Source organism: Oryx dammah, unplaced genomic scaffold (assembly GCF_014754425.2).
Source record: "Oryx dammah isolate SB20612 unplaced genomic scaffold, SCBI_Odam_1.1 HiC_scaffold_5, whole genome shotgun sequence".
Lineage (NCBI taxonomy): Eukaryota > Metazoa > Chordata > Mammalia > Artiodactyla > Bovidae > Oryx > Oryx dammah.
In genome coordinates, this window is record NW_024070189.1 from 60565994 (window position 1) to 60583652 (window position 17659).

General features: G+C 36.8%; 1 protein-coding gene across 7 annotated transcripts in view; it reads left to right on the forward strand.

Annotated features, from left to right (window-relative positions):
* FAM13B (family with sequence similarity 13 member B) overlaps window positions 1–17659 on the forward strand; it is a 100698-nt gene that overhangs the window by 70331 nt on the left and 12708 nt on the right. For 4 of the 7 annotated variants that reach the window (XM_040240021.1, XM_040240020.1, XM_040240024.1 and 1 more), the window contains 7 exons: window positions 295–427; window positions 8240–8304; window positions 10911–10959; window positions 11369–11516; window positions 14206–14271; window positions 15681–15885; window positions 16449–16578. In XM_040240021.1, the coding sequence (XP_040095955.1) occupies window positions 295–427; window positions 8240–8304; window positions 10911–10959; window positions 11369–11516; window positions 14206–14271; window positions 15681–15885; window positions 16449–16578 (796 nt within the window). The remainder of the gene's footprint in view (window positions 1–294; window positions 428–8239; window positions 8305–10910; window positions 10960–11368; window positions 11517–14205; window positions 14272–15680; window positions 15886–16448; window positions 16579–17659) is intronic. The other 3 variants (XM_040240022.1, XM_040240026.1, XM_040240025.1) reach the window with 1 other exon arrangement.

Here is a 17659-nt window from a genome sequence, read left to right on the forward strand (position 1 = left end):
GGGAGATCACTGTTTTGGCACATAAATTATTTTTAAAGCCATTCATTTACTTGTGAAAGTATTCAAAGTGGATAATAAATAAGGTGGTTCCTTATAACATCCCATGGAGGGAGAGAAATAAACTTTGAACTCTTTATAATCTAACTTGACATGCTAAATAAACTGGATCTTTATGAAAAAGATACATTTTGTACCACAAGGAAAAGTTTCAGATTGTTACTTTTATTTATTTATTTTAAAGGCATTACATATTCAACATGTGGCCTGATCTGACTTTTTAATCTTCATTACTAGGGTTGATATTGCTGATGGTATTATTAATGCCAGTGAACATAACAGAGACTGTTCAGAACCTGTGGCTAGTACTAATTTAGACAATGAAGTTATGCAGCAAGATTTTGTATTTGAGGATGAAGAAAATAACCAGGTAAGAAATGTAGAGACTTAAAAATTTCTGTGTTAAGTGTACTAGATCAACAGTCTGCCACCATTTTGGCACTAGGGACTAGTTTCACAGAAGACAGTTTTTCCATGGCTTTGGTGGGGGGTGCTGGTTCAGGTGGTGATGAGAGCAGTGGCAGATGAAGCATTGCTCGCTTGCCTGCCTACCTCTCACCTCTGCTGTGAGGTGATCCTCACAGGCCAGGATCCTAATAGACTCTGGCCCAGGGGGTGGGGACCCATGTATGTACTGGATTACAATTCTGATTGCTTCATGTGTTCCTTTGATACCAGGAGCCGTAGTTCACTGTTTTTGCTGATACATGTGTTTGTCTTGATTCCAAGTCCCAAGAACATACATTCTTTCTGTGGAGATCAGGAACCATCATTGAATAGAGAAGTAGATGCAGAATACTTTATTTTTAAATACTTTTCTGGAAGGAAACAAATTACAGTGTCACCTGAGGTGATTGGTGATTTTATGGTTGAATTTTTTTCTTTTTAAAAGCCGTGTATGTCCCAGATATTTTCTGAAGAACATGGAATCTTTTCATAATTATGGAAAACCCATGAATATCATTTAAGAAGTAAATTATTTTCACTGTCAACAATTTTTAGTAATAACATTTAAAAAATAATTTCAGTGAGTGTACAAAGCATTTTTCTAAGACGTGTTTCAAAGTTTTGTTAACACTTTTTAAAATAAGATGAAGAAATTTTCTTCAGGATGTTTTCATTCTAAATCATATGCTAACATACATATATTAAGGAGTCAAAGATTTGTGTTTAGGCTTTGCCTCTTAATAGCAGTATAACTTTGACTAGTTACCTAACTTTTCTGAGTCTTTTTTTTCTCCCTTTATATAAGTGGGAGGTAATACCCATTCTAGAGGATTGTTATAAATATCCAAAGAAGTAAAAGTACAAACCTATTTTATGAACTGGAAAACATTTCACAGAATTTAAGCTTCTCCTGGACTTAGTTTTATTGGACTCATATGTAACTAATATTCTTAACTTTCTTTCACTGGCATATTAGGTTAATCTCTTTTCATCTGTTCATGGTTATTGATTCTGTTCTTGTCTCTTTGCTCCACTGATACACTTTTTTCACTGAGCTTTCAGGATATCTCACTCCTCTGTTGTTTTTATTCCTCCTTGACTGGCTATTGTATCCCTTTGCTGATTGCTTTTTGTGTTCTGAAATTTAGTATGGCCCAGGGCCCAGTTTTCTCAAGTTACTAATTTTCATTTACTCCATTGGTAATCTCATTTAGTCTAATGGTTTTAAATACTGTCTCTCAGCTAAAGGCTCCCAAGTTTATACTCTAGTCCAGATCTTTCTCTTAACTTTAGATTCCTATACCTAGAAGCTCTGCTTAAGGTTGAATATCTTTGTTGTCGTTCAGTCACTAAGTCGTGTCCAACTCTTTACAACCCTATGGACTGCAGCACACCAGGCTTCCTGTCCTTCACTGTCTCCCTGAGTTTGTTCAAACTCATGTCCATTGAGTCAGTGATGTCATTCAATCATCTCATCCTCTGTTGCCCCCTTCTCCTCTTGCCCTCAATCTTTTCCCACCATCATGGTCTTTTCAGATGAGTTGGCTTTTCATATCAGGTGGCCGAAGTATTGGAGCTTCACCTTCAGTATCAGTCCTTCCAGTGAATATTCAGGGTTCATTTCCTTTAGGATGGACTGGTTGAAACTCCTTGCAGTCCACGGGACTCTCAAGAGTCTTTTCTAACACCACAATTCAAAAGTATCAATTCTTTAGTGCTCAGCCTTCTTTATCGTCCACTTCTCACATCTGTATGTGACTACTGGAAAAATCATAGCTTTGACTATATGGACCTTTATTAGCGAAGTGATATCTCTGCTTTTTAATATGCTGTCTAGGTTTTTCATACCTTTCCTTCAAAGGAGCAAGTGTCTTTTAATTTTGTGGCTGCAGTCACCATCTGCAGTGATTTTGAAGCTGAAGAAAATGAAATCTGTCACCATTTCTACTTTTCCTCCATTTGCCATGAAGCAATGGGACCAAATGCTGTGATCTTCACTTTTTCAATGTTGAGTTTTAAGCCATCTTTTTCACTCTCCTCTCACCTTCATCAAGAGACTGTTTAATCCTCTTTACATTCTGCCATTAAAGTGGTATCTCTATATCTGAGGTTGTTGATATTTTTCCTGGCAATCTTGAATATCTTTACATCTTAATTAAACATCTTAATATCTTAAAACATTTTTTTTAAGACTCATTTATTTGTTTATTTTTGCCTGTACTGGGTCTTTGGTGCTGTGCAGGCTTTTCTCTAGTTACAGCAAGCAGGGACTACCCTCCAGTTATGGTGTGTAGGCTTCTCAGTGCATGGACTCTAGGGTGCACAGGCTTCAGTAGTTTCCATGTGTGGGCTCAGTAGTTGTGGCTCTCAGGCTCTAGAGTCTGGGCTCATGGGCTCAGTTGCTCTGGAGCATGTGGCCTCTTCCTGGAGCAGGGATTGAATCTGGACTACCAGCGGCCACTGGACTACCAGGGAATCCCTGATAAACATCTTATAAACATTTTATAAGCATCTTAACATGCTTAACGAGCTGCATGGCAAGGTTTTTTTTTAAAAAAAATTCTACACCTTTATTATAAGCTAAATGCTCGCATAAATTTTATTATAAACTAAATGATTGCATAAATTTGGCTGTTTCTCTTTCTTTCATCAACTGTGAATGAGAGTTTCTGTTGCTCCACATCCTTGCCAGTGTTTGGGATTTTGGCCATGGCTAATAGGTACCTAGTGTTATCTCATTGATACAGTTTACAGTTCCTCATGACATAGTGTTCAGCGTCTTTTCATATGCTTATTTTACCATCTGAATATCTTGGCTGAATTCAGGTCTCTTTTTCATTTTTTGATCGAGTTGTTTTCTGAGTTTTAAAAGTTCGTTATTATTTTGAGTAAGTCTCTTATCAGATATAAAATATCAGGTCTTTTGCAAATTACTATTTTTTTTAAATGTACTAATGAATTCTGTAGAAAATCTTAAGGATTTTTGTATTGATATGACGAGATTGATCTGTTAAGTTTTTAGTTATAACAAGTTGTATAGTAATTTGTATTGTTTGAGGGTGGAAACTGTTGGTAAATCAGTAGCCTGATTTGAGTTCATATCAAAATATCTGATGTTATCAGTAAATTTCTTACATTGTGCTGTGCCAAGATGCTTCAGTCATGTCTGACTCTTTGAGACCGTGTGGACTGTAGCCTGTCAGGCTCCTCTGTCCATGAGATTTTCCAGGCAGGAATACTGGAGTGGGTCTCCGTGCAGAGGATGTTCCTGACCCAGGAATTGAACCCACACCTCCTGTGGCTCCCACAGCATAGGCGAATTCTTTACTGGTGAGCCACTGGGGAAGCCCAGATTTCTCATAAAATCAGTTCATTCTGGATTAGCAGACCTTCATGGCTGGCACCCTGCCAAATTTGCAATTATTTATGTCTTCCGAACCCTGAGAAATTGCTGGAATTTAAGTACCTCCTTTCAGAAGTGAAGGGCAGAAGTATTTGGGAAGCTCTAGGAGACAACCAAGAGGAAGAAATAGCTATCAATTTGACTTGAATTGTTATGAGACTCCACTTTCTTTTTTTAAACAGAAATATTCAATACCTCTGACAGGCAACAACCATTCAATAATATGTTGTTTTTTAAATCAGTCTCTCTTTTAAAATTAAAAAAATTGAGGTATAGTTGACATATTACATTAGTTTCAAGTGTATAACATTCAGTACATGTATATATTGTGAAATGATCACAAGTCTAGTTATTAGTATCTGTTACCACACAGTTAATTTTTTTTCTTGTGATGAGTCTTTTAAGATCTACTCTCCGCAGCTTTCAGTATTACAATATAATATTATTGACTATAGTTATGATGATCTATATTATAGTTCTATATCTTATTTATTTTATAACTGGAAAGTTTATACCTTTTGATTACCTTCATCCATTTTCCCCACTACCAACCCTCACCTCTGGCAACCACCAAATATGTTTTCTATATAGATGTTTGACTTTATCTTAAAATTCCACATAAAAGTGAGATCATATGGTATTTGTCTTTGTCTAACTTATTTCACTTAGTCATAATGCCTTCAAGGTCTGTCCATGTTATTGTAAGTGGCAGGATGCTGTGTTTTTTTTTTTTTAATGGCTGAATAATATTCCATTGTGTGTTTGTATATGTTATATGTATACACAACCACACAGTAGAAAATTATTCAGCTGTTTATCTATTGAGGGACACTTAGGTTGTTTCTGTATCTTGACTATTGTAAATAATCCTGCAGTAAACATGGGGGTACACCTATCTTTCTGAGGCAGCATTTTTCTTTCCTTCACATAAATATCCAGAAATGGAATTGTAGTAAACATGGCAGTTCTATTTTTGATTCTTTGAGGAGCCTCCATACCATTTTCCTTAGCGGCTGTACCAATTTACATTTCCATCTCCTAAACACGAGGCTTCCTTTTTATCTACATCCTCACCGGCACTTATTTTGTGTTGTCTTTTTGATGATAGCCATTCTAATGGGTGTGAGGTAGTACCTTACTGTGGGTTTGATTTGCATTTTCCTAATGGTTAGTGATGTTGAGCACCTTTTCATGTACTTGTTGGCCATCTGTACTTCGTTTTTTGGGAAAATGTCTATTTAAATGTTCTGCCCATTTTTAAATTGTATTATTTGTTTTTTGCTATTGAGTTTTATGAGTTCTTTATATATTTTGGAGATTAACTCCTTATCCAGATACATGATTTTGCAAGTATTTTCTCCCATTCTGTAGGTTATTTTTTCATTTTGTTGATGGTTCATCTGCTGTGGAGACCTCATCAGTTTTGACCACATTAATTCAGTGAAAGAAATTGGGCTAGATTGAAGAATATTTAATATATTTTTATATAACCTTTACAAATTGTGAATCATTATGATGTATATATGAAACTTATATAATATTGTATATAAACTACCTCAATTAAAACATTTTTTTTAAGTCTCCATAACCTAACTGATGGGGCTTCCCAGGTGGCACAGTGGTAAAGAATCTGCCTGTCAATGCAGGAGACATAAGAGACACAGGTTTGATCTCTGAGTTAGGAAGATCCCCTGGAGTAGGAAATGGCAACCCACTCCAGTACTCTTGCCTGGGAAATTCTGTGGGCAGAAGAGCCTGGTGGGTTACAGTCCACGAGGTGGCAAAAAACTGGACATGACTGAGCACATACCTTTCACATTTAATTTAACTGACAGAAAAATATAATGAGTTGGCAGCTCATTTAAATGGAAAGTTGTTAATCAAGAAGTTTTTTTCTGCTTAACGCACAGCAGAATTTTGCTCGAATGTGTTTTTATATCTGTTCAACTATAAAAATCAAGTTGGAGACTACAGTTTTAAGTTTTTCTGGATAATCCAAATCTTTAGATTCTAAAGTTCTGTAGCTTTATTTCTGCCATCTGGTGGTTGAAAATGTTTTAGTAAGTTTTCTTTATAAGCAGATGAAATGTATAGAATAAAGCAGGGATAGTTAGCTTATCTAAAAGAAGTAGCTGCCATACTTGAGCAAAACTAGGCCAGTGGAGATGGAAGGATGAGCGACTAAGCTGTGTGGAAGTATCCGTTGTGGATGGCCAAGGAATGGATGGAGACCAGGGAAATTCCTGGTCTTTAGTTAGCTCCCGTCAGTAAGTCCTGACAGCCCCTGACACCTTGGCAATATGATGGTGCTGTAGCTGCTGCTCCCACTGTTGCTGCCATTGCCACCACCTTTTTGCACCAAAGTGCTCTAGCTTTCCTGAATTGAGACCAGTATGCCTTAGATGTCCTTTATGAGGACTCTGATATTTATGGAGAAGGGAGGGAAGACAGCACAGGCTACTTTGTCATCTGATATTTTAGAAAAAAGAGCTTTTTTCTTCTTGTATATAAAGGATTGAATATTTTATCTGGAATGAATTCTGAGAAAGTAAAATTTTTCTAAGTGATGAAGTATATTTTAGTTTCTAAGGAAAGTATTGCATATTCCCTGTATGTTAAATGAAGTCTGGCTGTATCCTAACATGATTAATAACTTTTACTTTTTTTTGTCCTGAGATACTGTGTAGAGCACAGTTCTGCACTCGACTCTGAATTTCATCTGTCTTCTCCACTGCTGGGCTGTCAGCTTTTGCTGCTGTCACTGCATTTTTTAATATTATCCCTAATTGAGATCTTGTTTAATACTTTTCACTATTTAAGAATTATGTTGCCTAAATCTGGGTGGAGGATATGTGGATATTAGTTATATCAGTGGTCATATTTTATTTCAGTTATTTCATAGTAAAAAGAATTATAGGTTAAGTTAGGGTTGGTCATGTAATAGTATGCTTTATAATAGAGCTTTATAGTTTTTCTTATAAGCTCTTTCTTTTGATTCTCTGACAACAACCATAAGGTAGGCACATAAGTGATTGTTATTTGTCTTGTTTTTCATCAGAAGGAAAGAACCGGGACTTGAATTTGGGTGGAGTAAAGCAAAAAGGCTTGTTTTAAATATTGAATCTGTATAATGGTTTTTCATGGTTCCCGAAACCCTCATATTTAAGAATGTAAAGCTATATTCCAGAGCATGGAGGTTGTTGAAGTCTGATTTTTAGATCAGTGGTTCTATACACTTTGGGTCCCAAGAACCTCTTTATACTCTAGAAAATTATTCAGAGTCCCAAAAAACTTTTGTGTACCTAGGTATGTCTATTAGTATTTAGTATATCAGAAATTAAAATCAAGCAATTAAAATATTTATTAATTCACTTAACATAATAAACTCAGTCAAGGTAACATAAATAAGATTGCTTTTTTTTCTTAATAAAAAGCAGCTATTTTTAAAAGAAGTTATTTTGAGGCATGGCATTGTTATACATACTTAAAGATATTGCTACTTTCTGACTTAGAAGTCAGCTGGATTCTCATATGTGCTTCTGCATTCTCTCTGTTGCTATAGATTCGTTTGTTTCAAGTGCATGAGGCTAGTTAGCTTCACAGAGATACATAGTTCAAAAAGAGAGAGTATTTTAATAACTTTTTGCAGACTGTCTTTCACATTAAACAAAACTGCACAAGTAGTAGTTTCTTTAAGAATCTAGGAAGATCAAATCTTGTTGATTTCTGAGGTGATCATCAAAAACACTAAAAGGTTTACATAGTTTGAAGTAATAATGCACAGGACATTTGTGTAGGCTTGATAGGTATTTATTTTAAGGAGGAGTAGGCATGGAATGGTATCTCAAAGCCCATTGGAAAATTAGGGAGCATTCTCATGTGCTTTTGAGTTTCAGAGTTGTTATTTCAAATGTATGTCATAAAGGGATCTGGTGAACCTTGTGACTCCTCTGTTACCTGCTAGGGAGTTAACCAACTTGTATGTTCATTGCTGACGAGAAAGAGAAGTAGCAGACCATCATTTTTAGAGGAGAAAATTCTAAGGAAGGAAAAAGAATGTGATAGTAGTAGCAGTAGCTATTGCCCAGTAGGGTAACAAGAAATACTGGGTCCTCATTTTATACACACACACACCCCCATACACAGAACTCAAGTTTTGAGGAAGGCAAATTACTCTCTAAAAAGGGACGTTAACACCTACAGACTATTATAAGTAGTAGTTAAAAGAGGGGCATTTGACTAACTTATAATCTAATATCCTAATTTAGATTGGAAACTTCTCAACTTTAAGGGGATGGGAACTCCATTAATAAGTGGTGGTCTTTTTGTCAGTGTGTAGGTGTATTGTTAGAGCCATGCAGTGACCGTGGTGATGGTGAAGATGACTGTCTTGAGAGGTAAGCATTTTTTCTTGTTGTTGCTAATTAACTATTCATTTTGAAAATTGGAGTTCTTTACAGATTCTAGGGTGAATTTTTTAGATGAAGCTTTCTGTTACAACATATATTTTAGGTGAGCAAACAAAACCAAACATCTTATTTTGATAATAAGTATAAAGCATATTGGAGCTTCCCAGATGGCTCAGTGGTAAAGAATCCACCTGCCAAAGCAGGATACTCAGTTTGGACCCCAGGGTTGGGAAGATCCCCTGGAGAAGGAAATGGCAACCCACTCCAGTATTCTTGCCTGGGAAATCCCGTGGACAGAGGAGCCTGGTGGGCTACAGTCCACGGGGTCACAAAGATTCAGATATGACTGAGCTACTGAGCAGCAGCAGCAGCATAAGGCATATTAAATGTCCGTAAATATTCGGAGTAGATACAGGTTAAGACAGGTGTTATAAATTGGAAAACATTCAGAAATTAGAACACTGCCTTCTTGGAAACACTTCAAACTTTTCACTTGATTTGTAGAACAGTTTGGGAGTTTATTGGATCTTCCCTGGTGGCTCAAATGGTAAAGCGTCTGCCTACAGTGCCTACCATGTGGGAGACCCGGGTTCAATCCCTGGGTCAGGAAGATCTCCTGGAGAAGGTGATGGCACCCCACTCCAGTATTCTTGCCTGGAAAATCCCATGGATGGTGGAATCTGGTAGGCTACAGTCCATGGGGTCGCAAAGAGTCAGACACAACTGAGCGACTTCACTTCACTTTGGGAGTTTATTGGTACTCTGAATACATGCTTCAGTGAGTTAATTCAGAAGTCTCGAAACTGTGGACAGCTAACTGAAAGAGTAACATATTTGCCTGAACAAACATATAGGGATGTTTTTGCTCCTATCCCAGTTCCTCTGTGTGTCCTTGTACAGTCCTATGCAGTTAGTGCTTGTTTATGTCCTTGGCTTGCAGTAATGGAAGGGGGCATTCCCTAGGCAATAAGTCTTTGAACTATATGTAGTCCCCATAGATGCTTGATAGAGTCCCTTTGAACAGAAGCTTTCTAGAATGTTTTAAAGTTTTGGATGTCATTACTCTTTTTATGATTTGTTAAGACATTGCTAAAAAATGTGGATAATTTTCTTAAGAATGATGGTTTGATCTTCTGAAAACACATCAGTAATGAAGTTGCAGACTAGACTGTAAATACTGAGAAATCCCATACAATGTTACTGATTTGGTGGTAGCCTGTTGGCAAGGGTAAACTTGCATTAATGTTGTTATCTCTCTTAATTGTGAGTAGAAAACCTGTTCTCTTAGGGCAAGTAGATTCTTTGGAGCCATGTCTCTGGAGCATCCCCCTACACGGAAGGTCCACAGATGTCCTGCTTACAGCAGCTCCTTGTGCTTCCTTTCAGGAGGCAGGAATGATCCTCTTCCAGCCCAGGGAATATTGGAGCTATGGGCTGAAGATAAAAGAGTAACAGCATTAACAGGCATCCCCAAAATGATGACATCTGGATTTGATAGAACAATAAGGATCCATCTAGTGAGGACTCAAGCTTTTTCGAGAAAGCTCTTTCCTCTTCAACTTATGTATAGATTAGCAAGCTGCTTTTTTAGACCAAAAGATTTTCTTGGTTAGGTAGATTACATTTTGCTGGTTTAACCCTCATGTTTCTCAAATTTAGATCTGTTAGGCTAGAATTTAACTCATTCGCCCATTTGTTCCCACTCTAAGCAAAAGAGGGCCTTTGCTTGCCAGGGAATTTAGGTTGTTTTCCATGTTCAGCAGAGAAGGTAATTATATATCTATATGAGGAGCTGACTTGCCACATTTAGATCAAGACCTGTGCACACTTTTATGGCAGGGGAGGAGCAGCACCTATGAGTATCACTGTAGACTGCATTGCCACAGTGTCTTTGGGGCGGAGGACATTCCTACAGTCAGCATATTGATAACTTACTGTGATACTAGATATTCTGTTGAGGTCAAGTAGGTAGAGATGATTTGTGACAGCTTGCTTTAACACTTGTTCTAGATAGGGGTTAGTTTGTATAGGGAAATAAATGAATTGAAATTTTATAAAATTTCCTTTTTATGTTGTTACCATTATGTTTTGAAGAAGGAGAGGTTTAGAAGTAGTAACTTTGTTTTGATTGTAATAGAATACCATCAGATTTAAAATTTAGGACATAGCTTTACCTTTAAAAAAATCTTTAAATGGGAAAAGATGTTCCAGAATATGGAAGAATGAAGTCAGTTGGTTAAAACTATTACTTATTTTATAAAATCTTTTTCATTATATATTAATTTCTTTTGATTTTTATTTATTGTGAATTATATTTTTCCTTTTAAAGTGTTTTTCGTTTTGGGGAGTAGATGTGTAAGGGAGTGGTGACTGTACTTAATTTTTCTGAACATGAACTGATTCTCTGGATATTTTCAGTAGTGTGTGTTTTTCAGATATAGGGCTCCAAAGAATGGGCATATGTGCAGTTGTCATTTTCTTTTCTCACACTGTAAATGCTAACTCCATGAGGAAGAGAGGAATCTAGATAAGAAATATGTAGTGATAGTAACCAATTTATTCTTAAAAGACTAATAACTTTACTTGATTTTTAGGAAAGAATATTTGTCACTGGACAGTGATAAATTGTCACACTTGATTCTGGTAAGAATTACTTTTCTTTATGGTTCTTTAAAGTTTGACTAGGTTTAATCTACCAGTTATTGTATCTAGCCTTTGACTCTTGGGTTTAATAGGTTTAAAGAAGATTTAAATGCAAATACTCCTACCAGTTGTTTTACAATCAAGCAGCAACTTGTTTGCCACTTTTGGTTTTTGGTTTGTTTTTGCTTTTGTTTTCTAATTTGCCACTTTTGATCACAAGAAACTTGGTTATGAAAACAATTTCCTCAGTTTGGGATCCAGACTTTGTCTTGAATGGTGGGACTGGGACAGTTGCCTATGTAGGCACAGTAAACTAATGAGGACCATACAAGAACATAAGCTGGTTGTTTTTAAATAGGGCGTGGAAAGCTTCTTGTTTGTGAAATGTATTCTTTATTTTAAAATACAGGATTCTAGTAGCAAGATATGTGATTTGAATGCCAACACTGAATCAGAAGTGCCAGGAAGTCAAAGTGTTGGTGTTCAAGGGGAAGCAGCATGTGTCCAAATTCCACATTTAGATCTGAAGAATGTTTCTGATGGTGATAAATGGGAAGGTAATTTTACCCACACACATTATTTTCCTGATAATGTTATTTGTAACTGAAATTACCCAAGGCAGTAATGAGATTACTGCTCTTTCCTGAGCAACGTTATTCATTTTTATTTGGTTCATATAAGAGTGAGTGATTATTTTTACTCAAATGCGCTAATGAAATTATGGGGCAGTTATCTCATTTGAATTAATTCTTATCTGATCCATTAGCTCTGAGGATGGATGTTAAAACATAAAATAAAATCAAGGGTAGGCTTTTGTTAATTGTTAAACCAAATCAGGTGCTATCTCCCCGTTTTTGAAAGTCCAGTATGTTAGTGGTTAGGGATCTCACCACTTTAAATAGAGAGCCTAGAATACAGCTACTTTTTCTTTATAATCATCAGAAATACATTTAAAAGAAATTATCTTCAGAGGTATTTGTAAGCAAATATTGTACTATGTCCCTGTATCTCTGTTAGGTTTTGAAGGTATGGGAGGAGGGTCCTAACAAGTTTTACAAAGGAGAGAAATTTTAGTTTTAACTAAAAAGGCAAAACCACATGGGTTAAAACTCAGCAGAAGTATACTTAAGACCTTAGTTTTTTTTTAATCAAAATGAGCAAAAACTATAAATACCAAACTTCAGTGAATGATCAGCATGCAGAAGGGTTTATGGAGGAGTATATGGATATCTACTGTTTACTTTGAAATCCATGAAGAAAACAAGATGGTTAATGGAATGGAAATGTTATGAAGCAAGCATAGTGAAATGTTAGTAGTAGAATCTAGGGGATTGGTATATGGATGTCCTTTGTAAAATTCTCTAAAAACTTGGCTGTGTATTTGTAAACGTTCAAATAAAATGTTGCAGTTGAGGAGTAGGAATAAGAAGCATATTTGGATCCAGGAGGGCTTCTGGATCATATCCTTTCCTATGTAAAGAGATAAGGAGACCACTCAGAAATCGTAAAGTTACATATCTGTCACTTGAATGAAGATCCCATCGTAATCTCACCTTTGGCAAGTTAGCTAATGACATACAGTGGCAGTAACAAGGAATTGCAATGCCAATATCATGTACTCCTTTTGCCACCTCAAGTCTACACACCTGGTTCCAGTTGGAGCATTTTTATTTATTTTTAAGGTATAGCCAATATTTTTAAAGCCCCAACCAAGTCATTCTGCCAGTCTTTACTGTTGTCTTTCAACCCCACTCCTCCCTTTTTGGCCTAGATGTTTGGCATGCCCAGCGGTGTGTTATGTGTCATAACTTAAGACTAAATCAGGAAGTTATCTTCCATTTACTTTGTTCTGGGTTATTCAGGATGTTTGGGATTTATGAAGATGCTCCCCAGGGTTAGGGATATATTAGCATTCTGGTGGCAATGAAGATCAAATGTCCCTTTAAGTTACACATCCTGGAGTAGTTACTGAGAAGGAGTGGTGGTCATCAGAGCATCCTTTGAGCTGAAAGTTAGGAAAGGAGTCTCTGAAACATGAAGCTGGGCTTCTGACAGAGTATTTAATGCTACTGCTTTTTGGAGGATGCAGATAAATAGCCCTTTATAGTCCTTGGCCTGAGGGTCCTGATCTTAAGTTTTAAGCATAGAAGGCCATTTGTTTTCCATTGTCTGAGAAGATGGGACATTCTCTGTCCAGCTTCAGCTTTTTGAGGGCTTCCCTAAACAGAGCCTGATGCTAGGCTGTCTTTTGTTGCCTTGTCGGAATCCACCGTTTACAAATTGTGGTGGTAGGGAAGGGAAGGTCACTATGTACTCCTGATCCCTGATTTTCAGTGTCTGAGCTGCCCTGGCTCAACAGCTGTGACAAGTCCACATAGACCTCCTCCTGTCTTTTCCAGGAATACGGGTCAGTGACTTTCAGAGAGCCAACAGCAGTCGACACCTGAGTGAACTCAGCCATGAACTCTGCATGTGCTTGGGAGAGTGGCTGTTAGCAGACCATGTTGCTCTTTCCACTTGTGCCCACAATACAGAGACTGATTTTCCATAACTGGGAGTTAGGATATTCTAAAATAATAGTCTTCCTCAAGAAACCAAATTACTTTAGATCTGCATACCTTGGAATAAGAGATGTACCCCCTTTGAAATAACTCTTAACAGAGAAGTAGAGTGACTTCAAATGGAGGGCCATCTCATTCTTCCTAAGTATGTGGGTCTTGGGTTTTTGTACTGTTCCAAGGGTAGTCAGCAAAATGCAGTTAGCGAGTGGGTAGCACATGTCTGCCACCAGTATGCATTTGTAGCCATCCAGAGGTCTTGGTTTTTAATGGAAGTGGGCATCTTTACTTCATATTCTTTCCTACTTACTCTTGTATGAGATAACAGTAGAATCTTTTTGCAGAGCAAACTAAGGGAAATATTTTTCTGTCAAATTGTTTATACTGAAAAGCTTCCACAGTACCTGATCAAGTTTCCATTTCTTCAGTTTTATGTTTGAGTTTTAATAGAACAGCACTACTTTAATTTTTTTGCCTTGCTTGCTGACATGGAAATGTATGTTTGTGTTTGTTTTTAAAGTTTGGTTAGTAGTAATTTCTTTGAATAAAGTTTCTGAGCAGAATGCCTAACTGGTTTTAGGGAAATGTTTTTGGTATCTTTGGCTTTGTGTTAGTTATGTGTATGGTTTGTTCTGACTGTGCTGTGTGTTCACTTTAGTATTTTTTGCCATTTTTTCCATTTTATTAGCGTCATGCCCTATCACTTTTCCCCTCATTGATTTCAAAACAATGCATCTGCAGAGAGATGGGGAGGGTAAGTATGGTTCACCATAGTTTAGCTTTTTTGCCTTTTTATGGTTCACTTTGTTTGCCTTTTTATTAGCCCTTCTCCTGCTGTCCCCAAATATTAGGAAAACTGTTCTGGGTTAAAAATGATACCCAGAAAATACTGTTTTTCGTTAGTTCCCTCTTTTCTTAAAACAGGAGATATCTCATAAAATATTTATTACCAGTTACTTATTTTCTGGGAAGCAGGTACAAGGGTTGCTTTGAAAATCATTTTATTGCTGGGTTTATTATGGGATTGCACGCTATGTACCCAATTTCTAGTTATCAGATTGATCTGGGCTTTAAAAACTAAGTTGATTATGTTCTTATTATCCTGAAAAAATGTAATGCTTTAAATTGCTAATGCATAAAGTTAAACTAAATTAGTAGCAGTTCATAGGTATTGTGCGGAAAAAAAAATGTCATTCTTGCTTTTTGACACTGTCAAGCCAATTTTTGCATTCTAAAATACTTACTTCATTTTTGCTATTAAAAGCCATAGCATCAAAAATTTACACTATAGTCATATATTAAGTTAATGTATAGATGGAAAAGTCCTGATCCCCTCCCCAAATCAAGGGATACTTGAAGATAATTTTGTATTTGGAGTATATTTGTGGGTTGTTTGTTTATCTGTATGTGTTCTGTATGTAATCAAGCCTTATTTGTGCAGAGACATCAGATACCTCAACACGGCTTCATTTGAGAACTTATAGGATAACTCTAATGAAATAAATGTGCTTAAGAAGGAGTACTGCTATTAAATTTTGTCTTGTTAATACTTTTGGGTTTAATTATTAAAATAAGTATTATACACAGGAATCCTGTAGCAGAAAATAACCACCTCTTGTTTAATGTTAGAGTCCAGGTATTGTCAGGTGAATTAGCTGCTTGTTTATAAATGTAACAGTTCTTTTGTTGGAGTCCAAGAGCTCCATTTGCTGAGTATTCTGAATAGCATGGGGAATAGCTTCCACTTCTTAACATAGACACTTGATAGTGAGGGACAATTTATTCATCTGGCAGCATTTGGCTCAGTTAAATTCCCAATTAAGGACTGTTAAATGTTTACTGTTTCTAAATGAAGACTTTTCCCTACTGGAAAAATAGCATTTAGTATAATTTTGAAGAGCTTGACAGTGTCCCTTCTTGCTTTGTGACTGGGTTCAGAAATTTAAAGTGTAACTCCTTATGTGAAATTAGAACTGAAGTAAAAAGTGAAGCTCAGACAACTTTAAACTGTAGTAGGCTATATGACGATCCTAGGATCCCATAAATATTACATGAACCGCTACAGAGTGATATGGTTTAAAGAACATATAGCTGATACTGTGTGACTTTTTTTCATACAGAACCAAGAGACCCATGGTACTATTCTTTGTGTTTGTTTTTCAGAGCCATTTCCTGCTTTTAAGTCTTGGCAGGAAGACTCTGAGTCTGGAGAAGCTCAGCTGTCTCCACAAGCTGGAAGAATGAATCATCACCCCCTGGAAGAAGACTGTCCTCCAGTGTTATCACATCGGAGTTTAGATTTTGGGCAAAGCCAGCGTTTCCTACATGATCCAGAAATGTCCTCATCTAAAGCACTTTCTTTTGCTAGGTAGGTGATTTTTATTTTCTTATGGGCAGTGAATCCTATCACATACCCAGGTCCTCTGAGAGATTTTAATCCTCTAGGCCTATCGTTGAAAGCTTTCTTCCCAATTTCATGAAGCATGCTTTTGTGGTTTATTATTTTGAGTGCCCCCAAATTCTGAGTTCACTGAGCGTCTATTAAGGTTTGCTCTCTGGTAGACATCTTTCCGTGATGTATGTATTTATTTATTCAAGACTGAAATTTTTCCTGAAATTTAAAACGTTTCCTTTGCAGTTTGGACACCAAAAGAGCTCTAAGCTGCTTGGTGTCTTTGTTTTTTTTCTGCATTTGCCCAAACGGCTTTTGAATAAGTCCAGATTGTTTTCATTGCTACTGTGTTAGCTTTGTGTGGTCTCTAGCCTAGTTCAAGTTTCTTTTTACCACCTGTCCTTCAGTGTTAGGGGTTTAATTGCACTGAAAAGATTTATTTCTTGATAATAGTATGATGTTTTATCAGGGTGATGGGAGAGATGGTGTTGATAACTTGAAAATTTAACGAACAGTGTTCACCTCTTGTTTAAATTCAGGATTCGAAGATCATCCTTTAGTTCAAAAGATGAAAAAAGAGAGGACAGAACACCATATCAATTAGTCAAGAAACTTCAGAAAAAAATCAGACAATTTGAGGAACAATTTGAAAGGGAAAGAAATGGCAAGGTAAGTTTGTAGCACTGTCCATTGTAAAGTAGGTCTGTTGGAACTTAGAGGACATTCTCCCATCTGTTTCCTGGGAGAGAGAACTAATCTAAGGTGTCCAGAAAAATAGGGCTCATATAGATCTGAGATTATATAGTTCCTTAGCATTCTGATTCCGGACTAGTATTCTTGCCATTGTACCACTGAATTTTTGTATTTCTGTTGGAAAAGAGTTTGTCGAATTTTAAGGCAAATACTTTACATTGACAAATTCTATTTCTGCTCCCTTAAAAACCACAGGTAGCCAGGGGAGGTGGGGGTGAAGGGGTGAGATATTTAATCGTTAGAACATGTGAAGTAGGAAAAGTCTTATACTTGAAGTCAGAAGATGTTTAGTTAGATCTGCTTTCTGCCAGTTGCTAGACCTTTTCTGAGAGAGCTTTACTTAATATCTTGCCCTGTCTACTTAAAGTAAGATAAATGAAGATGGAGTGAACTCTCTGCTGTGAACACTGTCAAATACTGTTTGAGCAGAAATTAAAATAACCTTTGGGATTTCCCTGGCGGTCCGGTGGTAAAGACTTCATACTTCTATGCAGCGGGGGGAGGGCGCTATTCCTGCTAAGAGGACTAAGATTCTGCATGCCACACTGCATGCTGCAAAAAAACCCCAAAAAACCACCCCAACAATAATAATAACAAAAAACCCCATATTGCATACCCACAAAGATTTTAATGATTGTTCCTTTTTTTTTTAGAATCTCATTTATTAATTTTACTGAGGTATTAACAAATTTCTTAAAAACATTATCTTTATGAAGGAACAGTGTCAGTCTATGAGTAGATTTTTAGTCGTAGAGTTGTTGTAGATTGGATTATCTGGGAAGCATTCTGAGACAGAGATTTCAGTGCATACCATTTCCAAGGGAGTGTTTAGGGAGAATTGCAGCTGTAAGGAGTAAGGCATTATGGTTGAGAGGAGAATGTAGACCTGGCATATAGTTACATTCATGGCCTCAGCCTGATTCCACAGTGTTTCCAGCTAGGATGGCTGAATTAAGATGATTCAGGATTGACTGAATTAAGATGAAGAAGCCAGGCC